The sequence below is a fragment of the Apodemus sylvaticus genome, chromosome 7 (assembly GCF_947179515.1).
Source record: "Apodemus sylvaticus chromosome 7, mApoSyl1.1, whole genome shotgun sequence".
In the NCBI taxonomy this organism is placed as follows: Eukaryota; Metazoa; Chordata; class Mammalia; order Rodentia; family Muridae; genus Apodemus; species Apodemus sylvaticus.
Window position 1 is genome coordinate 1,319,303 of NC_067478.1, and position 25,050 is coordinate 1,344,352.

The window sequence follows — 25,050 nt, forward strand, 5'->3', positions numbered from 1 at the left end:
TGTCTTAGTTCCCTTACATCCACTGCCTTCCAAATTCATTAAGGATAAGAGAGGACAGGAGGGCTTCGGTTCCTCTGGAGTGTATTGGGTTCAATCTTTTACTAATAAAAGACCTAACCTTAAATTAACAATTGAAGGAAAAAGTTCTGAAGGATTAATAGATACGGGAGCTGATGTAACAATCATTAAAGGACAAGATTGGTCATCCAGCTGGCCTTTGACAGACACACTCACCCATCTCCAAGGTATGGGATATGCTAATAACCCTAAGCAGAGCACTAAATTTCTAACTTGGAAGGATGAAGAGGGAAATTCAGGACAAATCCAGCCTTATGTAAAATTTGCCTACTACCCTTTGGGGGAGAGATCTTTTGTCATAAATGGGTGTGATTATGTTCAGTCTTAACGAGGTTGTAACAAGGCAAATGCTAGAGCAAGTATTTTTGCCTGGTAAGGGGCTTGGGAAAGAAGGACAAGGCATTCAAGTCTAACCGTAACACTAGAGGTCTGGGGCATTTTCAATAATGACCACTTGCCTGCATCCCACACCGATAAAATTCAATGGCTTAATGATAATCCTGTGTAGGTTGATCAGTGGTCTTTATCTAAAGAAAAAGCAGAAGCCGCCTTTTTGATTGTACAGGAGCAGCTAGAGGCAGGACATTTAAGAGAATCTCAATCTCCATGGAATACCCCAATATTTGCTATCAAGAAAAAATCTGGTAAATGGAGATTGCTACAAGACCTAAGAAAGGTTAATGAGACCATGGTACCCATGGGAGCTTTACAAACTGGTCTTCCATTTCCCATGTCTATTCCTAGAGGATATTATAAAATAGTTATAGATTTAAAAGATTGTTTCTTTACTATTCCATTGCATCCTGAGGATTGCAAAAGATTTACTTTCAGTGTTCCTTCTATTAACTTCATGGAACCTATGAAAAGATACCAATGGATAGTTCTTCCTCAGGGCATAGCTAACAGTCCCGCCTTATGTCAGAAGTTTGTGGCACAGGCCATTCAGCCTGTAAGATAACAGTGGCTGGATATTTACTTTGTCCATTACACAGATGATATTTTGATTTCAGGGGAAAAAATACTCAGAATTTGCTTTTGTGTTTTAAAGATTTGCAACAGGCTTTAGCCGCTAAAGGATTACAAATAGCTCCAGAGAAAGTACAAACCCAGGATCCGTATAATTATGTGGGTTTCAAACTTACAGATCAAGCTGTTTTTTCCCAGAAGATAATTATTTGCAGGGACAGTTTAAAAACTTTAAATGATTTTCAAAGGTTATTGGGCAATATAATTGGCTTCGCCTGTATTTAGAGCTTATTATGAAAGACTCCCGAATCCTGGGAAATCCTCACTCAAGTCTTGGGATAGGACGATACCGCAAAAAATTCATGAGAGACCGTTCTTGATGCAAATACATGAGGTTTAATTCTCCAGTGCACTGGGCCGTTCCTGTGTCCCAAGTAGGGACAGAGGAGTTTGACCCCGTGCAGGTGCTGCTGGGGGTTTTTAAAGAAACAGACCATAAAGAAAAAGGGGAGGGGATGCATAGGCTGTGATCTATGTCATAAGGAATGGGGAGATCAGCGGCAATTCATGGCTCAGCGGAAGGTTATAGGTTATCTTGGGCAAACACAGTTACTTTGAGCGGGGGATGGGGCACTAGTCCTTGAAGCAAGGGGAGTGCTCGCTCTTTGAAGCCAGGAGGGAGTGCTAGCCCTTGCAGTTGGAGGGAGTGCCGGTCTTTGAAGTTTGAAGCCGACCAGAGTGCTATCTTAAGGTTGACAGTTCTCTACGTTGCACTGTGTCTAGGCTAATTGTTAGAGGTCTCTCAACTACAGGAGAATCACGACCTTTATTTGATATTCTAAAGGGGGATGCTGACCCTACATCCCCTAGATTATTAACTCCAGAAGAACTTTTGGCCTTACAGCAAGTGGAGAAAGCTATTGAAAACCAATTTGTTACCTATATAGATTATTCTTTACCTTTACATCTGCTAATTTTCAATATGACACATTTGCCTACAGGTTTATTATGGCAAAAGGCTCCTCTTATGTGGATTCATTTGAGGGTGTCTCCTAAATGTAATATCCTGCCATATTATGAGTCAGTAGCCCAGGTAATTGTGCTTGGAAGAAAGCAGGCGCTAACTTATTTTGGCAAAGAACCAGATATTATTATTCAGCCTTTTAACGTAGATCAAGATGCTAGGCTGAAACAACACAGCACAGATTGGTTGCTTGCTCGAATAGGCTTTGAAAGAACTATAGATAACCATTATCCTCAAGATAAATTGATAAAGTTTTTAAATATGCATGAGGTTGTATTTCTATGGCATCTTTACAGCCGCTGCATAATGCTCTTTTAATTTTCACAGACGGCTCTTCTAAAGGAAGAGGTAGATATCTTATTAATAATCAACAGGTGGTTATAGAGACCCCTCAGTTTTCTGTTCAGTTATCAGAACTAACAGCGGTATGTGTCTTTTAATCTGTAAATAGTACCTTTACTCTCTTTACAGACAGTGCTTACATCTTCGCAGATTCTGTACCACGATCAGGGACCTGAGTCACAAATTTGCAATCAAATTGAACACCTTGGGCCTTCAGAGACAGCCCAAGAAGGTTTTTTTCTTTTAATCTCTTCTTTTGTGTTTCAAACAGGTCTCTCCCAGATACAGCTTAACAGCTTCCAGGGTTCCACAATGGGTGGCTGTGTAGGCCTGCCAGCTCACATTCACAGGACATTTACTTCACCAGTGGATCTCCAAAAATGGAGCTGCATAGAACTCAGATCTATGCATGTTTATTAATTAAACAAACATGGGCATCAGTTTTGAGGTGGGAGCCGAGGCACTGCAAGGGAAAAGGAAATGTCCTCCTTCTGAGTTCCCTGAAAGCACACCTGACTGCATAGGGGTCAACCTTGAGAGACCATCCTTATAATAATAAGGCAGTCTATTTCCCCTCCTCTGTAAAGGACATCATTTAATATTTAAGGGGGTCACAGTCAATGCTTTCCCTCACTGATTAAAAGCCCACCGTCTTTAGATGGATATATTTATCCACTGGTTCTTTAAAAAATTTATAATTAAGGGGGAATTTCTCCCTTCCCTCTCCAGCATTGAGCTGGGCTTTTCAGCCTCTACGCTCAACCTGTGACATTCCTGGCCGCCAGCCCCTGCTCTCACCCTGTGATATTCCTGGCCTTTGTTCTCTAGAGAACAATACAGGCCGTTGCTTGCACCTGGAAGCCACGCCCGAAGTACTCCGGATCTGCTAGACTTGAAGTATGCTCATCTTATCACGTGACCTGCTGAGATTGGAGCCAGCCAGTTCTCAGACTTCACCTCGAAGCCTGGGAGGAGGGGTTCTTCCTAAGCTACATATTGACTAATATTTATTAAAGTTTTGGTCATGATCAGCCGGGTGGTGGTGGCACACACCTGTAATCCCAGCACTCTTGGAGGCAGAGGCAGGCGGATTTCTGAGTTTGAGGCCAGCCTGGTCTACAGAGTGAGTTCCAGGACAGCCAGGGCTACACAGAGAAACCCTGTCTCGAAAAAACAAAAAAACAAACAAACAAACAAAAAAAAGTTTTGGTCATGATCAACAAAAGTCGTTCTGACTTACTTCTCTTTCACCATTCCCCATTTGGCCCCAGGATTCTCTTTCAGGCCTCTGGTTCACCTGTTGCTGCAGGCAGCAATAAGGTAGAAAGGATGAATCAGACCCTGAAGGAGATCCAATCAAATTGACCTTAGTGACTGGTGTTGCTACTTTGTTTCCAACCCAATTCCCCAGTAAAAGAATGCTCAATCAGTTAACAAAGCAAGTTACAAGCCTAGATTGGGCAGATCTCCCACTAAACTACTTTAATTCCATCTATATAATCCCATATAATTTGCGGTTTCTCCAGGCCCCCAGCTTCTCTCTCTGCCGCCTCTCTGCCTCTCCCTCGCTGATTCTCTTCACTCCACTCTTTCCTCTGTAGGACCCCAGAACGGGGAGACCCCACTTGAGTCTCAGATCGGCGCACACCCAAGGAAACGTGAGAGACCAGCTTGATGCAAGAACATGAGGCAGTTTAATAGCAAAGCTCTGGGCCAACACATGTCTCATGCAAGAGACAGAGGAGTTGGCCCTGAAGCCCAAAAGCTAGGGGTTTATGTGGGAAAAGGCAAGGGGGGTTCGCGGGCTTTTACATGATTGGTCAATTCATACATTGGGGGAGTAATTGGCACACAATTACATCAGCAGGTAGTATGTGCAGGTACATCAGCAACGTAGGAGAGCGGGAGGCTTATCTTTTGTTAGCAGAGGGCCTGCTTAACATTAAACTACACAAGAGAAGAGAGGGTGAGGGGAGGGAGTCCAGATGGCCCATGACTCAGCAGAGGTTGTTTACTTTCTTATCTTTATGGCCAGCTAGTTTCTAGAATGTCTTAACGACCTTGGGTGGATCATCCTGCTATTCTAACAACCTTGAGAAGGCCCCAGCTTGGCCTGGGCTTGTCTGGGCTTCCCCCCCTCCCCCCCCACCTGCCTTATGCCTGGGCCGTGGATTCTGTGAGGTCTTAACTTCGTTTTGTTTCTAACTTCCATCACCTCTTTATCCCAGTGGCTCCTCCCCCAAACTCTCAGCTACTCCCACTTCCTCCTGCCTAATGATTGGTTCAATCCTTTTTTTGAAAAGTTAAGGTGGGGAGAAGGTTCACAAGGCAAATCCTCATCTGCAGCCCCTCTGAGGAGTGGAATTAGCATTAAAATACAAGCCCAAGGCTATCCACAATAGCCTGGCACAGACTGGGTGGTGCTCCTTCCCAAGGCATAGTTTAGGGCCAGAAATACTCCCTATCATTTCACTCTAACTCCTTCGAGATCCTGTATGGAACCCCATTCCCTTGACCCTGGCTCTTGACCCCCCCCCCCCCACCAGAATGACTTTTCAGGCTGACAGGGGTCTTGTGGCTCAATTGCAAGCTTTCCAGATCAGCCACCGGCAATTGTGGCCTACACTTAGTGCCCCATAGAAGCAGGTACCCCAGAGGGTCCACACGAGTACCAAGTTGAAGGTTGGGTATATGCTAAGAGTCATTTTGCTGAAAACTTGGAAGCAAAGTAGAGAGTGCCCTTCCTGGTGCTGTTGACCGCCCCAACCGCCGTTAAAATGGATGGAGTAACTGCTTGGGTTCACGAAACTCACATCAGACTAGCACCTGCACCTGACGCCAACTGGATAGCAGCCAGACACCCGAGCCATCCCCTCAAGCTCAAGATCTCCCGCCCTTCTGCAAAGCCAGAGAAACCATGAGATAGCTATGGTGTATCTTCCTTCTGGTGCTGGGCCTCAGCACCCCTACAACCTTACCAAAGTGACTTGGCAAGCGCTCTCAGCCACTGGGGATGTAGCTTGATCCACTATAGAGGAACACTCGCCTTATACCTGGTGACTGAACCTTGTCTTTGACTCCTGGGATATCCCCACTCTAGAGATACAGTTGGAGGGATTACCCAGATGTGGGGGATGAGGGACTTGCAAATATAAACCGTGTCCCAGAAGCAGCCTTGTAGGGTGGGGCTTAGAGGGCAGACACCCAAATTTGAGGAGTGTCCTGCGAGAAACCCCCGAGATGGGCTAAGCCAGCAGCAGACTCATCAGTGTGTGTGTGAAAGCAACCACTTTTTCCTGTGCTACCTGAGGTGTGAAACACTGAGAAGCACATACAGGAGACCTAGTTCTTCATGTGATCTGATCACAGTGAGGAAGAACCATATGGGGGTCAGGCTCACTAAGAGCCAATGTGAGGGATAACAACGCTCAGTTATCCCAGTTAGTGACCAACCTAAGGACACTTGGAGAGGGGAAGGCCCCTGTCTGTCCCTCACCTGTAACTCTGTTATCAAGTTTACTCAAAAGGGAAAGGAAGCCTAGGACTAGACCAAAGGAAAAACCTGGAGTCTACGGTTATACAAGAGAGGGTAAGATGATGACTCCTGTTCACTGTCCTCATGAAGACAGAAGTTCCCTCCATATCGCTGGGACCTAACCCAGTGCTAGCTCCCCAACAGCCTGTTTCGGTCCAACCCACTGCTCTGCCCCTGATATCTGCCTCAGCCCTGGAAGGGGGTCCATGTGACAGGGTGTCCCCCTTGACCATGCTCATGGAGAAAGACCTTCCAGGCCCTCAATGAAACCAACCCTAATGCCACCCGTTCCTGTTGGCTTTGCTAAGCTGTGGCCCCACAATATTATAAAGGAATAGCCTTCAATGGCTCGGTGACTTCATCAACCAATGCCTCACTGTGCTGATGATGTCAGCAAAAGGCCAAGCTGACCCCACAGGCCGTAACAGGGACAGGGCTTTGTGTGGGTAAGGTCCCACCAGCCCACCTCCACCAATGTTCACAGATCATAGCCACTAGTGACTCTCCCATCTACTATCTGCACCCCCACCCCCCCGCCCCACCCCATACGGATGGTGGGCTTGTGTCTCAGGTTGCTCGTGTGCACTCTACGGTCCTGGGCCAGTCCTTTGATTTCTGTGTACTGATCCAATTGATCCCAAGGCTTATTTACCATCTTATTGAGGGACCCTAAGGGCTTTTTCCAGTCCCATACCCTCGGTACAGGACCCTCCTGGGGTTAAGGCTAGGGCAATTTCCTTTCTCCAGTCTCAGGAACATTCGTTAGTAAAAAAATTCTTAGAATGTACTGATAGTCACCTGACCCTCTGGAAAGTCCCAGGTAGAGTCCAAATGCGACCGAGGGTCGGGGTCCTACACGGAGGGCAGGGCATGGAAGTTAGGCCAACATCCAGCATCCAGCCACATTGCCAAGCCAGAAGTCGGACATCAAGGGCGCTGAAGACAGAATTGGGGTGGAGAGCAGCTGAGACGGCTTTCCTCCGGGTTTCCTAGATAGTCCTCAGAAGCGTACTTCCGCTCTCCTGGAGAGGCCCGCGGAGGAAGTGGGCCAGCGAGCGACCCGCCATCAGGAAGAACCCCGAGTGCTCCGGAGTGAGCTGGTGAGCCGCCGGGAGGTCGGGTGCAGGAGCGGGCGGCGGGGCGCAGTGGCGGTGACCTGCCCGCGGCGGCGTCACGGTCGCGGCGGGTTCTGCAGGGAGCGGGACGGTCGGAGCGGTGCTGTCCAGCCGTCCGGTGTCCGCCATTATGACTCTCGCTATTCTAACTTGACAAACTCTACACGTAGGTCCACGTTGAACTGTGTGGGTCGGTTATGCTGTTGCCTTAAAAACATAATAATAATAATAACAACAATAATAATAAAGTCCTACGGTTGCGATGTAAAATGTTTGAGATAAAAAAGGCTTGGAACAGCTTGGTGTGGTGGCTTCGGCCTGTAATCCCTGCTACTGAGGAAGCCGAGGCGGAAAGACCGGGCGGGAACTTGGGCAGTTTAATGAGCCCTTCTCTCATTCAAAATTTAAAGTAGTCAAGGTAGAAATGTTTTCTAAGCCGAAGGGCGCGTTTGAAGTTAAGCGTTGATAACGCGCTTGAAAGCTGAAAAATGCTCACAGTCCCAACCTCATTTTTTTTTGTTTTTTGTTTTGGCCTGCCATGGCTTCTGATGTCCAGGAAGTATTTTGTGATGTCGGAGTTGCTTGAGAGTAGAACGATAAGAAGGACGCGAACTGATGGGAGAACCCCATTTAGCATTAGGCGACTCCATTTTGTGAGCTTCACTTTCTGGTTCCCCAACCCAGCAGAGCTTCATTCTTGACCAGACATACGGCTCCAGGAAGTCCATTGTTCTAATTAACTAGGCTTTGGAAACCCACGTTATAGAAATTTTGAAGCTTCTGGCACGGTTCTGCCCCTGGTACAATGCAATTGTGGGTTTTAGCTTTATAAACCCTAACCACCCCCACTTATACTAGCCTGGAACTCATACATCATACATGTGGGCAGACTGGCACAGAACTCATAGAAATCTTCCAATTTTACCTCCTGAGTGCTGGGATTAAAGGTGTGTGCCACCACAGTTGACCCTACATCTTATTTTTGTGTGAGTGTATATGTGTGCGTGTGGCAGTGTACATGTGGGCATCAGAAGACAACTTGTGGGTGTGTCTCTCTTGCTGCTGTGTTGGCTCAAGTTCAATAGAACTGCAGTCTTGACACTAGATAACCTTACTCAAAGCCATGCTACAGGCCTTTCCTGCCTTATTTTCCTGTGTAGTACTGGTCACTTCCAAGCGTAGCCATAGTTAAGACCTTGACAAAAAAATTTTAAAAAATTATTTTAGTGTGTAAATGTTTCATCTGCATGTGTGTCTATACACAATGTGTGTACCTGGTGCCTATGGAAGCCTGAAGAGACTGTCAGATCTCTTAAGACTAGAGTTATAGAACTGTTATAATCTTGCAGGTGGGCATAGGGAATTGAACTAGGATCAGCTAGGCTCCTGTGAAAGCAGTGGCCAGTGCTCTTCTTCTTCTTCTTCTTTTTTTTTTTTTTTTTTTTTGGATTTGTTTTTTTTCAAGACAGGGTTTTTCTGTGTAGCCCTGGCTGTCCTGGAACTCACTCTGTAGACCAGGCTGGCCTCGAACTCAGAAATCCACCTGCCTCTGCCTTCCAGAGTGCTGGGATTACCAGCGTGCACCACCACCGCCTGGCTATGGCCAACGCTCTTAAATCAACAACTCACCTCTCCAGTTCCCAAGATACTTTTCCCAATACATTTTTGAAGTATTTTGTTATTTGGAATTTTAGAATGTTCTTATATCTGATGTTTTCTTGTGCTTAGATAAGGTTGATCTTGTTATTGGCAGTTGTGAAATTTCACCACTTTAAAATCTCTGTGTTTAATTTTCTACTGTTTGAGGGGAAAGGATTTTGAATTCTGCATTCAAGTATTCTGTTTCTCCTCAGCGTTCTCTTCCTGATTAGCATCTTGTCTGTAGCAGTGAGCTCGGTGGGCTGCATTATTTATTGGAATGCCTATGTGAGGAAGGAAGGTTTCCTCTCTCCTTACTTTGTTGATTGTTTTGAGATAGTCTCTCGTAGCCCTGGCTGGAACTGACTTTGCCTCCAGGACACAGAAGTCTGCCCTCCTCTGTCTCCTAAATGACGGGATTGAAGTCATGTCTCTAGCTGCCTTGGCTATCTGAGCTTCTTAAAATCTGATCATTTTACATCTGTGTGAACTTCTGACCCCACTGCTTTGTTTGAGGAATTCAGGCTGGCCTTGAATTTCTGATCTTTCTGCAAGTGCTGAGATAATAGACATTATTACCATGCCTGACTTGCTTTAACTTTTTTTAAATTTAATTTAATTTACAATTGCTGTGTGTGTGTGTGTGTGTGTGTGTATTTGTGTGTACTAATGTGGGCATGGAGTCAGTTCTTTCCACTTTTATATGGGTTCTGGGGATGGAACTCAGGTTGCTGGTGAGGTAAGCACCTTTACTTGTTGAACTATCTGCCCCTGCTTAAGTGTATAATTTTTGCCTTCTACTGATTTTGTGATATTGCAAAACACCTGTATTTCCTCCGTCCAGCATGGCATCAGCCACTTCTTTACAGAGCCCTGATTCTTTTATTGGAGAATGGTATTTAGAAACCAAAATCTGGACATTTTAGGTATCATCATCATCATCTTATTCTAGATTTGTTTATGTGTTTCTGAGTGAGTGTATGCAAACATGCGTGTATGGTTATATATGTGTATATGTATATACAGAATTCAGAAAAACAGTGATTCCTTAGAGCTGGAGGGTAACAGACACTTGGCCGCTTATGTAGGTGCTAGAATCAGAACTTCAGTCCTTGTAATTACATAGCAAGGTCTTTTAACCACTGAGGCATTTCTACAGTTCCATATAGTCTTACTGCTCAATTATTACATCAATTTCAATTATTATTTTAAAAATTTCATCATGTAACTAAAGCAGATGGCTCTACCTCCTTCAGATTCTGCTTCCATATATGCTTTTCCTTAATCTATGTTTATTCTGTACCAATACCACACTGGCTTAATTTCTGAAGCTATCTCTGTGGCCATAAGTCTTGAAATCAAGTAAGATGACTATGTAAAGGCACCTGAGCTTGGTCCTTGAAATCCAGAGAATGATTCCTGTAAGTTGACCTACGACTACCTCAGCATGTATGCTGTGACATGTAGCACCCAGACACACAAATTGAAAATTTAACAAATTCAGGTATACCTATTTCTTTCACTTTAGTGTTCAAAGTAATTTTTAGCTAATCCCCTTTGCCTTTTTTTTTCTTTTTTCTTTTTTCTTTTCTTTTCTTTTTTTTTCTTTTTTTTTCCTTTGGTTTTTTATTTTCGAGACAGAGTTTCTCTGTGTAGCCCTTGGCCGACCTGGAACTCATTCTGTAGACCAGGCTGGCTTCGAACTCAGAAATCCGCCTGCCTCTGCCTCCCAAGTGCTGGGATTAAAGGCGTGCGCCACCACCGCCCGGCCCCTTTGCCTTTTAATATAAATTATAGTATGATCTTTACATAGCTCTTCTCCTGCCAAGGGTCTTTTCTCCTTTTCTCTGTGGTTCTGGGGATTAATTCCAGGCACTTGTGTGTGTTAGGCAATTGTTGTACCACTGAATTGCATTCCCAGCTTCCCTCCCATCTTCCTGAGATTCCGATTGGACATAAACTAAACATCAACTTGATAAGAATTGGTAGCTTTTCACGCCATGTCTCCCAATATGTGACTGTAGTGTGGTGTGTCTGTCTACTTATTTAGATGCTCTTCAACCTTTTTAATCAGCCACTTGTGTTTTCTAGCCCTATGAATGTCTTAACTATACTTTATTAGCTTACTACCCTAGGTCTTAGTCTACAGGTGCTCATGTATGTATGTCTTTTCACACATCCAAGTGATCCCCACCTCCTAGCTAGAACCTAGCTCCATCATGTGTGTGGACATCATTTTCTTTGTCTCTTCTCGTCTGAACATAAAGTGTTGGTTATTTCAGTCTTTTACCAGTGACTTCTGATGACCTAGCAAACAACGCCACACACTGCAGTACTGTGAAGATACTTGCAAGGATACAGCAGTGATTTAGTGAAAGTAACAGATTTGTTTCGTGTTCTTCTGGGTGACTCTGGATAGGAGTGATGCCTCCAGGCAGGTGGTATGCTGCCCGCGCAGCTCAGGTGTCAAGGGAACAAGGCTGCCTTCGTTTGGTAAAGAAGGAAGAGGAGGATGATGGCTGTATTTCAGTGCATACTGCCAGGCCACAGACACTTAACCGCCCTGGCCAGGAGCTATTCCGTCAGCTCTTCAGACAGCTTCGCTACCACGAATCTTCTGGGCCCCTAGAGACTCTGCGCCGGCTCCAGGAGCTCTGCCGTTGGTGGATGAGGCCTGATGTTCTTTCCAAAGCACAGATGTTAGAGTTGTTGGTGCTGGAACAGTTCCTGAGCATCCTGCCTGGGGAGCTCCGGACATGGGTGCAGCTCCATTGCCCTGAGAGTGGCGCGGAGGTTGTGGCCCTGCTGGAAGAGCTGCAGAGGGACCTTGATGGAACAGCCCAGACGGTAGGTGGTACACAGTAAGATCTGCCTGCCTTTTTTGTAAATAACAAGGTCCTCTGAACTGTGAGCCTGGGAAATGTAGAGGAGCATCCCCTTGTTAATTCTTTTGATACCTGAATATCTGAGAACTGGACTCTAATCATGGACCCTTTAACAAGGTGCTCCTTCCATTTTACAGATGAAGACCACCTTAAAATAGAATCAGCAGGTATTGATTGATACATCATAGACTTTACCTTTTGGATATGTGTTTATGTCCTAGAAGGTCCATCTCCACATAAGATCTGATTTTGCTTGATAATGATACCATAGCTTTTTAGAGTGATAGGGGCTGCAGGGAACTGAAGGGAGTCAGGAATCGTGATATCTGAATGGAAGAACACAAAAGAACAGTCTGCATGAGCCATGTTTCCTTTTCTGAAGGTTTTTGAGGATATAGGAGTGGGAATGGGTACAAGGGTTGGGGGCATCTCTGGGCTGGGAGATTGGAAAGCCTCAACTTTAAGCTTTGTCCAACAGCCTTACTATTCTTAGACATATTGTTGTGGGACTCCTACTAGGGAAGACCACTCAGATACAGTTCTGTGAACCAATTGAAAGTCTTTATTTTAGCTGGCTGGTGACTACATATGGGTATTTGGGACCTTACGTGTACTCCTGAGCCTTTCTTGGGGTTTCTATTTAAGCAAGAAAACCATTTTCTGGCTGGAAATTTTCTAAGCTTTCCTTTTTGCAGCTGTAAACTAAGTAGATAGTTATGAAAGCCAAATTACCCAACTAGCAAAATTGAGGAAGTTAGGCTAATTTTTGCAAAGATCCTGTATTGTCACTATTCTTGTGCTGTGAAGGGATGCCATGACCATGTCAGCCATGTCATAGCAGCTTTTATAAAGGAAAATATTTAACTGGGGCTTGGTTAGACTTTCAGCGGTTTAGTCCGTTATCACTCATGGTGGGTGTCTTAGTTAGGGCTTTACTACTGTGAGCAGACACCATAACCAAGGCAACTCTTATAAGGACAACATTCAATGGGGCTGGCTTAACAGATTCAGAGGTTCAGTCCATTATTGTCAAGGTGGGAATATGGCAGTATCCAGGCAGGCCTGGTACAGTTGGAACTGAGCCTTCATCTGAAGGCTGCTAGCAGAATACTGGCTTCCAGGCAGCTAGGACAAGGGTCTTAAAGCCCATGCCCACAGCGACACACCTTCTCCAACAAGGCCACACCCTCTAATAGTACCACTGCCTGGACTGAGCACATACAGATCATCACAGTGGGGGACATAGCAGTCCACGCACAGGTGCTGGAGCAGTAGATGAGAGCTACAGCCTGATGTGGGCCTTGGACACCTCAGAGTCCACCCCATAAACACCTTCTCCCAAGAAGGCCACACCGCTATCCTTCGACTCCTTTCTAATAGTGCCATTCCCTGGGGAGCCTTCCTGGAATTGTTTGTTTTTAGTTACAGGCACCTTGCTCAGAAAGACAAATTTTATCTGAGGTAACAAAATGGAGTCTGCATAGTTAACCTTTCAGTTTATTGAGAAAGAAATGCAAAAATGGTAAAGTTATGAGGATTTGTTCAGTAATCACTTGAATGCTTTATCATGTGTCTGATAATAACTCCCAGTACAGAGAAAGCAGAGCATTGTACCAGCCTAACAGTAAAATGGTGCTATGTTACTTCTGCATTCTGATGCTTTGCCTTTTGAGGTTTTTGTTTTGTTTTGAAACATGGTCTCTATATAGCCCTGGCCTTGAACCAACAAAGATCTAAATGTCTCCCGAGTGCTGGGATTAAATGTTTGTGCCACCATATCTGGCTCCTTTTGAGTTTTTCAAAAAGCATTTATCATTTCTTTTTAGGTTTTAAAATTTTATTTATATAAAAACATGAGCCTATATGTGCAAAATTCACACATTAAAAGTTACTAATTTTCTGAAGTTCATCCCTCAAATTTATTACAAAAATTAGATTAAGGTTTGATCATAGCCTCTCAGTGGTAAATGGTAATAAATTAACATAAGTAATACTTATTTTAAAATGTGCCTTCTTAGAAATCTAAAAGTACATTTGTCATTTTCACCAAAACAGATGTGCACAGGGATGTAATAGTAATTTAGGAAGTGACGTAAGATAGAGCATAAGAGTATGGTTTGGTTATGACTAGTTCATTTAGGTCTACATGTCTGTCATATGTTCAGTGGCCTGAGTCTAAGGCTTGTTCACATCAGTTTAGAAAAAGTGTCAGCCACTGTGCCAAGAAGACTCCTGAACTCATTTCTTCTACATTAAGGAAGCTGTGTCTGAGAGACAGAGCTTTTTGAAGTCCAATGGTAAAGCCCTCCTTCTTGTTCTCTGCTTGAATGGACATAGGAGAGATTTTCTTTGTGGTTTGAATCCTGGTTGACCCTTAAAATTAATATTGTCTCTCTAATGGTGATTCTGTTTTGTGAGGTCACTGTACATTTCAGTATCTGTGTCTGGATCTCTGCTGTGAACCAGTGCTCATTTTACTCCAGTGCATCCTTCTGTTAAGTGGGAACCTCTTAAACTCTCCTTGGTGCAGGGAGGCCAAGGAGTGAAAAGTTTCTCTATCACTTTTTTCTCTGGGTCCCTTCTGCCAGGAAGTGATTAAAGGGCCTGATGGCCTAAACCTTTACAGATTGGCCCATGGGAGTATTCTCTGAATTTGCTTTCTGATTCCTATAGGAATGTTCTCATAACATTTTCTTCTTGCCAGGACCCATGCCTTACTCAGAATCCAGATGTGCATTGGATAGGCACTGGTGCTCTGCAGCACGCACAGATATGGTCCCCTGCATCACATCTCAGGAACAGTTCTGATCTAGAGGACCACTTGGAGACTCCACATGAAATAGGAATTTGTGATTTCCTGGCTGAACAAACTGGTACTCACTGCCTAGACCCTAACTTTATGTCACACGTCTTGTGTTTCCTATACTGTTGTCTTCTTATCATCCACTCTCTTAGACTCATCTATCCCACCTAACTGGGTTCTCTTGAACGCTTCTGGGATCCATGTCTGGTTGGCTTCTTCCATTCACTCTCCCTTTCCTGGTCCCTAACTGGCACTGAGGATGTGTCTGTGCATCTTGAATAGCAGTCTGCTTGTAGGTCCAGGAATCCTCTAGGAGTGAGGAGAGTGGGCTTCTTGGGTGTTCAGAGCTGGACAACTCTCTCATGGCTCTTTTCTCCTTCAGATTCTCCTGCTGTCTCCGTGCCTGACTATTTCCAGATAGAAGAGAGCATAGAATACCAGGTAACAGCCAGCAAGCCTTTGGTAATCAAGCTACAGGTGAGCCCCAGGGCTTTGGGTCTTTCCTGGTGTCATGGCATGGCTGCCGGATGGGTAGTGCAGCTCTCTTCATCCTGGGTTGTCATTTAACTTTGTAGTCAGAATCCAGAGCTTTCTGCTGGGTGATGGCCTTTCCCCTTTGCCAGATGTATCCAGTGTTAACTCCGTGTCGGGCCCATGATTCTCTTGACAGCTGAGAGCTGGGAATCAGCTCTAAGCCACAGTTCTTTATTTTTTCAGGAAGCTTTGACTTTCCAGGATGTGGAGGTGACCTTCTCTCAAGAAGAGTGGGGATGTTTGAACTCAGCTCAGCGCAATCTTTATCGGGATGTTATCCTGGAGAATTATGGGAATGTCGTTTCTGTGGGTAAGTCTTTCGTATCCCTAGCTACCTTCACTATTGTTTACTCTTTTTTTTTTAAATGATTTATTTACTTTTTTATTTATATTGAGTACACTGCAGCTGTCTTCAGACACACACTAGAAGTGTGCATCGGATCCCCTTACAGATAGTTGTGAGCCACCATGTGGTTGCTGGGAATTGAACTCAGGACCTCTGGCAGAGCAGTCAGTGCTCTTAACTGCTGAGCCATCTCTCCAGCCATGTTCTTCTCCTTTTGTAATCTTAAAAAAAGCAAAGAACTATTCATTTGTGTGCATGGATATGTATGCATGTAGGTGCTTGCATGCCATGGCTCATACAGAAGATAGCTAGTGAGGCGAGTTCCTGTCCTGTTTACCGTGTGCATCCTATGAGCCATACTCTCTCTAAGCTTGGTGGCAGCACCTTTACCTGCGGAGCCATCTTCACTGACCCTTGTTTTTGTTTTTGTTTTTTAATTACTATAGAAAGGGGCCTTGCTGTAGATTTTGGTTCTATAGCCACCAAGCTTGTTACTTAATCTATTACTAAACTGTCCTTGAATAATGGAGATGGTAAAATCTGTCATGTGAGGTTATTGAGAAGACTGAATCTGTCTTAAGTTCCTAGTCCATTTAGGCACTCAAATATTGCTAACTGATGTAGCCAATTGAGTAGTTGTATGCTTCTCACCTCTAGAGAGTATTATTATCATTGTTGTTAGATATTTTATGTGTATGGGTATTTTGCCTGCATGTGTGTTTGTGCCCTGCCTGCATATAATGCTCATGGAGGTCAGAAGAGGCATCAGATCCCTTGAAACGTGAGTTACAGATAGTCGTTAGCCACAGTGTGGATGCTAGGAATTGAGTCAGATCCTTTGGAGGAGCAGCCAGTGCTCTTTACCTGATGAGGCATCTTCCCAGTTCTACTTTGGAGAATTCTTGAAGCTCCTTTGCCTGTGACTTTCTCAGCCTCTCCTCTCTGCTTAGGCCAGCAGTTCTCAGTGTATGGGTCACAACCCCTTTGGCAAATGTGTATCTCCAAAAAATATGTACATTATGATTCATAGCAGTAGTAAAATTACAGTTATGAAGTAGTAGTGAAAATAATTTTATGGTTAGGGGTCAACACAACATGAGGAACTGTTTTAAGGGGTTTCAGCATTAGGAAGGTTGAGAACCACTGTCTTATGGCTGTCACAAATGGCTGGCCAGGCATTCTGTTCTAGCTTTTTGCATTTGTCTTTCTGGCCTTCTCTACTCTCTGCTAGGACTGTAGGTCCTAGAAAGTAGTTCTGTGTGGCCTGTCTTACCTCACATCCCATTTCTTTTCTGCAGTGGGCTCCTCTTCCAAACCTGCTCTGGTCTCCTGGCTAGAAGCAAGGAAGCCATGGGGTGCGAATAATTGCACAGTTCAGCTTAAGAGGGATGTTGATGCTGTGTCTGAAGGTGAGCTCCGTCAACAGTGCTACACTATGCCCTCTTACATGCATTCCTTTCTTTCATATGGTTAACTATACCAGGAGGGACTTACTCCATTATTTGCTAGGGGTTACTAAGGGATGCTATGACCCTGGGCCATGTCCTGCTTGACTTATAATAGGCCATTTCGTTCTAGCCTTGACCCTTCCCTAGCATCTCTGTATCAGTTCTTGCTCATCGTAGGGCTTCCCTGTTTTCTTTTCCACTAAGTTCTAATGCTCCTCATTTCTGTGTCTGCACTAACTCTGAATTACCTGTGTTCATCCATCCCATTCTGGCTCTTCCTTGTTTGATTTTTCCTTTTATCATGAGCTTAGATCTAGTTTTTTCAGCAAGGCCCTACATGAAGCACCAGGTCTTGGCTTTGGGGGACTTTTGTGTGGTGCTCCTGTGCCATAATTTTTCTCTGTTTTGTTGCTATTAATATTCTTTTTAGGTTTGTTTATTGCCCTGCTAGATTTGATTTCTGTGTCCCTCCCTCTACCTGCTGTATCTGGCCCTTCCTTCTCCCTTTCTTATTATTTGAGATACTCTTTCTTTGTCTTATCCTTGACTGTTTTGTATAAAGGGAATGACAGGCAAAATTCTTGCTACCAAGAATCTTATTTATAGTTCTTTGTTGCCTTTTCCAGTTCCAAATATGGAAGAAAAATACACTTTCCTGTGTGGGTGCATGTGTACATATGTGTTCTTGTTTTTTTTTTCTCCCCCCACCCCAGGAGGTAAGCTTCAAATTAAGTCAAGCAAGTTCATCTTGAAACAGGAACCTTCAGAATACACAGAAAGCTGTTTAAAGCCGTCAGTATGTCCTGAGACAACTGTTTCTGAGGAAACAGAGCTCAGAGAATCTTTTAAAGAGCAAAGCAGGCTACAGAAGTCCTGTGGGGACTCCATAGAAGTGAAAGAGACGACGGAAGGAACGGAAATTAGTCAGAGGACGGGAAGAGAATCTGAAGTATTGAGAAACAATGGTTTTCTTGAGTTAAAACATATTAAATGTGTGAATATTTCTAGGAAAAAGCTATCCTTTAAACATGTCTATGACAGAAACTTCAGAAAAAGTGCACACCATTATAATAATAAATATGGGGAAGGACTCAGAGATATAGTTGAGGGGTTTGGTGTGCATCAGAATACTGAACTGAAAGAGAATAAAACGGACAGATGTGGGGAGACCTTAAGGAAGAGCTCCCATTCCCATCCTGAATATCATCAGAGATGTTACAGTCAAGGGAACATGTTTAAATGCAGGGTGTGTGAGAAAGCTTTCAAGTGGCGTTCAAACTGTATACGACATGAGAAAATTCATACTGGAGTGAAACCTTACAAATGCAGCTGTTGTGAGAAAACTTTCCAACATTTGTCAGCCTACCGTCTGCACCAGGAAACCCATACTAAACAGAAACATGAATCCAGTAAGTATAAAAATGCTCTCACCTGCAGCTTGGATGTCAGCCATCATTTGACAGACCAGGATGAGGAGAGACACTTACACTGTAACCAGTGTGGGAAAAACTTCTCCTGTAAGTCCTATGCTCTTGAACACCAAAGGATTCACACACAGGAGAAACCTTATAAATGTCCTAGATGTAGGAAAACCTTTCGGTGGAAGTCAAACTTTTCTCGACATATGAAATTACATCACAAAGAGAAACGTCAAGAAGACTTCAAGCAGAATTACACTCAATCTCAGGTTATTTCTACAGTAGAGAAAACTTTTCCATGTCAGAATTGTGGGAAAACTTTTACTCAAAAGAAATCACTCATTGAGCATCAGAGGATTCATACAGGGGAGAAACCATACCAGTGTAATGGATGTGGAAAAACATTTAGCTATAGGTCATCTTATATTATTCATATGAAGCGAAAGCAACATGCTATTAAAATAAAACCTGAACGTGTCTGCCTACCTTTTAGTCAGGGTACAGTGTTTCCCATTCTTCAGCTTGGTCATAATACAGAGGAGCCTAATAAGTGTAAATATTGTGGCAAAGCCTTTCATAATCGCTCATTTCTTCTCATTCATGAGAGAGTTCACACTAGAGAGAAGCCCTTTAAGTGCAGGGAGTGTGAAAAAGCTTTCCGATGGAGTTCCAATCTCTACAGACATGAGAGAAAACACTTTTTGCACAAGCAGTATAAGTATCACGAAAGTAAAGAGACTTCAAATCTACAGTCAAAAAACCTCATTGATCAGAAGCCCTTTTGGTGTCAAGAATGTGGGAAAACCTTTACACGTAAAAGAAGTCTTTTAGATCATAAGGGAATACACAGTGGAGAGAGACGCTTTAAGTGCAACTTCTGTGAAAAATCTTTTGATAGAAACTATCGACTTGTTAATCACCAGAGGATCCACACTACAGAGCAACCTTTTCAATCTCAGTGGCGTGATAAAGATTTTGTTGAGATGTCTGAGCATTCTGTTGACCAGAGAAAACCCAGCAGAACACTGCAGTCTGAATATGGCCTATGTTCAGATAAGCCTGGCTTATCTCACTGTCAGGATGTAAGGTTAAATATTCAAGAGTTAGAACCAAGTGGAAAGAAGCTCCATACAGAGTGTGATGGCCCTTCCGATGAGAGCTTGAGGTCCATTGCATTCCAGAATGTGCCCACCAAGAAGAAAGCCTGCCACAAATGCAACTTTTGTGAGAAAATATTTAAGAAGCATTCACATCTCGTTAGCCACAAGAGATGTCACACAAAAGAGAGGCCCTTCAAATGCATAGTGTGTGGGAAGACCTTCAGGTGGTCTTCCAATTTGACTCGGCATGTGAAAAACCATGTTAGAAATTAGCCTGGGGTCTTTGATGACAGTAGGGGGAGGAATAGTTCCTGGTTACATTTCTAGAGAACTTTAGTGGTAGGCACTGGGGAAAACCTTTGTAAAGGGCCGGTCCTTTCTGGCTTGGATGTTCTTGATATGGAATCTTGATGGTTTCAAAACTCAGGGACTTCTCAGTCTTCCTTCTGGAAAGTCATGTTGGAGAAGAACAGAATGTTCTCTGGGGTCTTACAGAGGTCCTGGCCCCTAGGTTTAACCCAGGACTCTGACAGCCAGGTCTCCTTAGATAATTCTTGCTGTTTATGATTGGAAAACAAGTCTGTAGCATAGTAAGATGTGTCTGTTGGGAAGGGGCCATTTGGATCCCCACTTCTTTAGGGTCTGTTTGTGTTGGTGCTGTTCTGTTGACTTTAAAACCAAGAACTTGTATTCTCAGATGTCTCCTGGAGTGCTCTGGTTGGGGCTTTAGTTTATAATCTATTTTTGGTCATTAGCTGTGGTCCTTAAGTAGTCTCAGTGGCAGGTGAAAAGGACAGGGTGCTGGGTTCTATTGCTTGGTCTAGACAGGCAGCATTAATCCATCATTTCAGCTGAGATATAAGAGCATTCCCCACGTGCCGGTGACCAGAACAGACAAAAACCCTTCTTGGTTTGGGATTTAGAAGTCACTAAATCAATTAGATCATATTTTGGATGGTGATAATGTGTTGAGGACAAAGGAATCCAGATAAGAATGGCAAGGAATCTGGTTAAGATGTTGATTGTACTTTTAAACAAGCTGTCCAGGATGTAGTGTTGCTGACAGAGTAAAACTAAATGGAACCAGGTATTGGGAGGCAGTGGCATCTCTAGGAGTTCCAAGACAGACAGGGCTACATAGAGAAACTTTATCTCAATAAACAAACAACACTCCCCCAATCCCAACAAACAAAATCCCTAATTGACTAAAAAGCAAAAGAAAGTTGGATTGTGTGTGTGTGTGTGTGTGTGTGTGTGTGTGTGTGTGTTGATCCATGTTGCTTTATTGGGAAAGAATCAAGACAGAAAAGGTAGGCTCTTGTCTGGTGACTTTAGGGGTAGTATAGAGTCCCTGGGGTGAAGCAGATGAGCTGTCTGAAGAATGGACAGGAAGTGAGTCCTGGGACCAAGCTTTACAGAGGTATTGTTTACACATTAATTATAATGATGTCTCTGATAGAGCCCTTTGTTCATAGTCGTTATCCTGGACCTTTGTCGTTTAATTCTGTCCTGCTCCCATCTCTTGAGGACTATGCTTTAACTGCTAGTGTAACCTGGGTTCCCAGTTACGCTTGTCAGTACAGCCTGACCAAGCACTTGGGAAAGCTGTTTTGGGGTGCTGAGGTTGACAGATTTTGTAGAACAATCAATTAAGAAAAAAAAATGCTGCTCTAATCTGTAAAGAAATGAGTCTGCACAGTACTTGTGTTGCTTTTGTGAGGGTTCAGTTCCTTGCGTCTTGTGGCAGCTCAGCCATCTCCAGTCCCAGAGAATCCCACACCCTGCCCTGGATTGTGTGTGCGCCAGACCTGCACTTGGCTCACAGACATGCAAACTAAACAGTCATACAAACTACATTTTAAAACTAGCAGGAGGAGAAGTTAAGGGTCAAAATGGTTTGTGAGTGAGCTTCAGAAGTTGCTGTGTAGGACCCCTGCCAGAAGTAAAAGATGACAACAGCAGCCAGGTCAGCTTTTGAACCTGCAAGAGGTGGGAGAGGAAAAGGAGAAGGGGACTTGAGCCAGCTCTCCAAGCAGTATTCAAGCAGAAACCTTCCCTATCATATAAAGTACAGACAAACCACACAGGATGCCCCTGAAGAGGTTCACAACTGTGACTTCAGGAGAGAGTTGGAAGAGAGAGAGAGTGAGAGCAAGAGCTGTTGCATGGGGAAAAAAATAGGGACCATCCAACCCAAGAACATACAACTTCCTCTTCAGTGTCAAGCCCTGCTTAGACCAGATTCCTGCTGCCAGCTTTGATGCTAACGATGCTCCCACAGATGAGGAAGATGAAGACTCTGAAGAGGAGCAATGACGGTGATGATACTGTAACTCTTCTTGCAGAGCTAGAAAAGATGAAGGAAAGGGCTGAGGAGCAGGCCAGGAAGGAACAACAAAAAGCAGAGGAAGAGAGCATTCACATGGACAACATTCTGTGTGGAAACCCTCTCCTAAATCTCACTGGCTCAGGCCAACTTCAAGGTTAAATAAAGGTGTGATGATGTCGTTTCTTAAGAACTGTGCAAAAGGTGTAGATGATCAGAAGAAAGACAAATTTGTAAACGATAACACTGTGATCTGAATTTTACAAAATGTTCAGGCACAAATATATTAAGTAGTACAGTTTTATGTACTTAATTAAAGACTAAAGTGTTAAGGACCAAAAAACAAACAAACAAAAAAAACAAAAAAAAACCCAAAAACAAACAAAACAAAACAAAAACAAAAAAATAGCACGAGTATTAAAAAAATTCTGTATTTTCAAATTGCCTCTCTGAAAGAATCCAGTTCTGTCGAGTCAGGAGTAGAACTTTTTTAAGTGGGTCTTGATCAGACAGGCGGGAGGGAGGACTTTATAAAGCAGGCCTTGAGTCAAGTATTGAATGAAAGTCGTACTCAAAAGTACACAGCTGCTATGAGCCCAATTATTGATGGGTTTGAGTAGTAGAGTGCCAGTTGAACAGCTTCTGATTGTCTTGGCAACCATGTCTAATCTTATACTTGAACTTGGCCTGGAAAGCACAGGCTTCTTTGAGCATGGCCTTTCTCTCTACTGCCTGAGGAACTGAAGTTTGAGATATGGATAAACAGATGGGCTGAGACTGTTATGGAGTAATGGATATCGCGGATGGCCTCTTACTCAGCTGGTTAGTGTGGTCAGTTACATCCTTACTGAAGGATGTCAAACCACAGTGTACAGAGAAGAAACCATGTGGACTTTCTTAGTACTCTCTTAGAGAAGTTAATTTTTGAAAGCTTAAGTATGAAATGGGTGGAATAACTGGGATTCAGATCCCCCTTGTAAGTGGAAATAAAGATAAATTGCCAGGCAACTTTAGAAGTCTTAGGAAATTGTGTGCTCCATCCACTGTTCCCTTCCTGGACCAATGTGAAGAATGGTGAACATGAGCCAGTTCACTCCAGCAGTGTTTAGATCGTGGGACTGGCAGAGCCCCGTTTGCCATTAGAAAAAGGGACAGTGCAGGAGATGTTTGGTACTTTGGAAGAATATAAAGCTCAGTGTTGTGGGGACACTGTAACCCAAATGTGGGATGCCAAAACAAGAGGACCAAATGTTCAAGGCCACTTGGGGATAAAGAACACTAAGATCCTGTTCAAGCAATTACCACCACCACCACAACAACAAAAAGACAATTATAGCAAATGTGGGAGACTATCCTCCAGCTCAGAAAACTAAATGAAGAGCTGCAGAAGCTGTATATATAATACACTATTCATATGAATTCTAAGCACATTCAAAGTACATCACTTCTACTGTTTTGGGTTTCGTTATTCTGTATGTGGGATGGAGTTCTAACATAGGGTGGTGGTGGGGACAGTAATGAAATGCATGTGTGACGTTGAGACTAGTGTTTGTCATATAACCATTCCTGGTGTAGAGTTAATATTTTGCACAATCTTCTGTGGGTTCAAAAGACATGACATAAGAGTGTAAACTTATGAAATGGGATGATGTATGCTATACTGCTCCCTGTTCTCTGGGTATGAGATGCTAGTGAAATCAGAATGGAAAGGTTCTTCACTTGTTTTTCTAATTATTGATGCAGAACAAACTAAGATTATTGAACGGGATAATATGGTGACTTTCAACTGTTAAAGTACATCGAAATAAATAAAAGTTAATCATGGCCTCTGATATCTATATAATTATTATACATAAGTCCCAGCTCTGCCACTCACTTGCATTGCTGCTACCTCCTCTCCTGCCCCAGCCCCTCTGTCTTGGAACTTGCTCTGAAGACCAGGTTGGCTTCAAACTCCTATCCTCCTACAGAGTGCTGGTATTAAAGGTGTGCACCATCATACCCGGCCTACTTTATCTCCTAAATTCTCAGCATTATCCGGCCAAATATGGAGTAACACAAAATGACTGTTGGCAAAGAGAGACTGTTAAACAGCTTCAATGTGACAATGAAATGTGTCAGTTTGCAGAAAACAGTTTTCTGTTTCTCCTCAGCACTATCTCAAGTTATGAGATGTATACCTCTTGCCCGCACTCCCTCCCCCCACTTGGTTACCCTTTTATGTTCTGGAATAGAAGCCATGTGGTGGACTGCCATAAAGCAGAAGCTGTGGGAAGCAAAGACAATGCCAGGCTCACCTTCAGGTTGGAAACATCGGGCAGAGTAACAGGCCCAGAGAAGTGGTGTGTGGTCCCCAGGAGGAATCAGGCCTGGCCAGGATGGAATGCTTTACATAACAAAGACCAGGTTGCTAGGAACACCCAGCTTCTAACACTGAGACACTATCTGCACCCAATAACCTTCCAATATTCCTGCAGGTCAGCCTTGTGGGCCTGAGGGTGGAGTGGAGTGTATGGCAGGAAGGAGGCTCCTTTGCCTGTGCAAGCAGAGGCTCACAGAGGACGCAGAGTCAAATCCTGCTGGTTGGCCTGGGTGATACGTTAAGTAGAGCACCATGAAATTACTCAAGGCAATGCTGCTGTGTCCATTTAAAAGAAAGCAAGGCCGTTGCCAAGCTCTCTGGAAAGTGCACAGCCCTTCTTGCACCTGCCCCAGGGCAGCATTCGCATACTGCCTGAGCTTCCTGTTGCTGCTAGAACAATTGCTGATTTATTGTTATAGGTCTTGAACTCCTGATCCTCCTGCCTCTACCTCTAAGTGTTGAGACACAACTGTGCCACCATGTCTGGCTCTTGCTTACTTTTTTTTTTTTTTTAATTTTTATCTTTTTAAAGATTTATTTTATATATATGAGTACATTAGCTGTACAGATGGATGGTTGTGAGCCATCGTGTAATTGCTGGGAATTTACTCAGGACCTTTGCTCGCTGGGGTCCCTGCTTGCTCTGGCCCAAAGATTTATTTATTATTATATGTAAGTACACTGTAGCTGTCTTCAGACACTCCAGAAGAGGGCGTCAGATCTCATTATGGATGGTTGTGAGCCACCATGTGGTTGCTGGGATTTGAACTCGGGAGCTTCGGAAGAGCTGTCAGTGCTCTTAACTGCTGAGCCATCTCACCAGCCCCTCACTTTTATTGATAGCTGTTTCTGTTGTAGTGTTGGAGTATCAGTGACAGCAATGTTGCAAGGCAAAAAAGTTCTATTATAGTCAGGCCAACTTGCTCTTCATGGGAGTAGGTGAAGGAAGTGGCCTTCAGCTGTGGCAGAGGGAATCTTTTATAGGTCTTTCATGCCTTTGTAAACAAGCAAGCAAAGCCTATTACAAAAGTGGACCTTTGTGGTTGGCATTTAAAACAAACACATTGTCAAAAGTTCTTGAAGCCATTGTGGTTTGCCAGTTTCAAAAATCTCTGCTCTTCAAGTCACAT

The 25,050-nt window shown here is 43.8% G+C and overlaps 2 protein-coding genes and 1 pseudogene across 4 annotated transcripts in view; 2 read left to right on the forward strand and 1 right to left on the reverse strand.

The window, feature by feature from the left end:
- Zkscan7 (zinc finger with KRAB and SCAN domains 7) overlaps window positions 1-7,189 on the reverse strand; it is a 23,311-nt gene extending 16,122 nt beyond the window's left edge. The window contains 1 exon segment of the mRNA XM_052189212.1: window positions 6,958-7,189. Within this exon segment, the coding sequence (XP_052045172.1) occupies window positions 6,958-7,189 (232 nt within the window).
- On the forward strand, window positions 6,784-23,382 carry Znf445 (zinc finger protein 445). 3 transcript variants are annotated; one of them, XM_052186895.1, is made up of 7 exons: window positions 6,784-7,045; window positions 10,981-11,545; window positions 14,288-14,456; window positions 14,769-14,863; window positions 15,104-15,230; window positions 16,565-16,675; window positions 17,428-23,382. In XM_052186895.1, exons 2-7 carry the CDS (start codon window positions 11,123-11,125, stop codon window positions 19,503-19,505), a joined length of 3,003 nt encoding a protein of 1,000 aa, XP_052042855.1. In that variant the 5' UTR covers window positions 6,784-7,045; window positions 10,981-11,122; the 3' UTR covers window positions 19,506-23,382. The 3 variants fall into 3 exon arrangements, with proteins under 3 accessions (XP_052042855.1, XP_052042856.1, XP_052042857.1); XM_052186896.1 differs by having other exon boundaries at window positions 11,118-11,545; XM_052186897.1 differs by having other exon boundaries at window positions 6,785-7,045; window positions 14,769-14,827.
- Window positions 21,182-23,382, forward strand: LOC127688353 (spliceosome-associated protein CWC15 homolog; annotated as a pseudogene).
- Window positions 23,383-25,050: the final 1,668 nt, after the last annotated feature.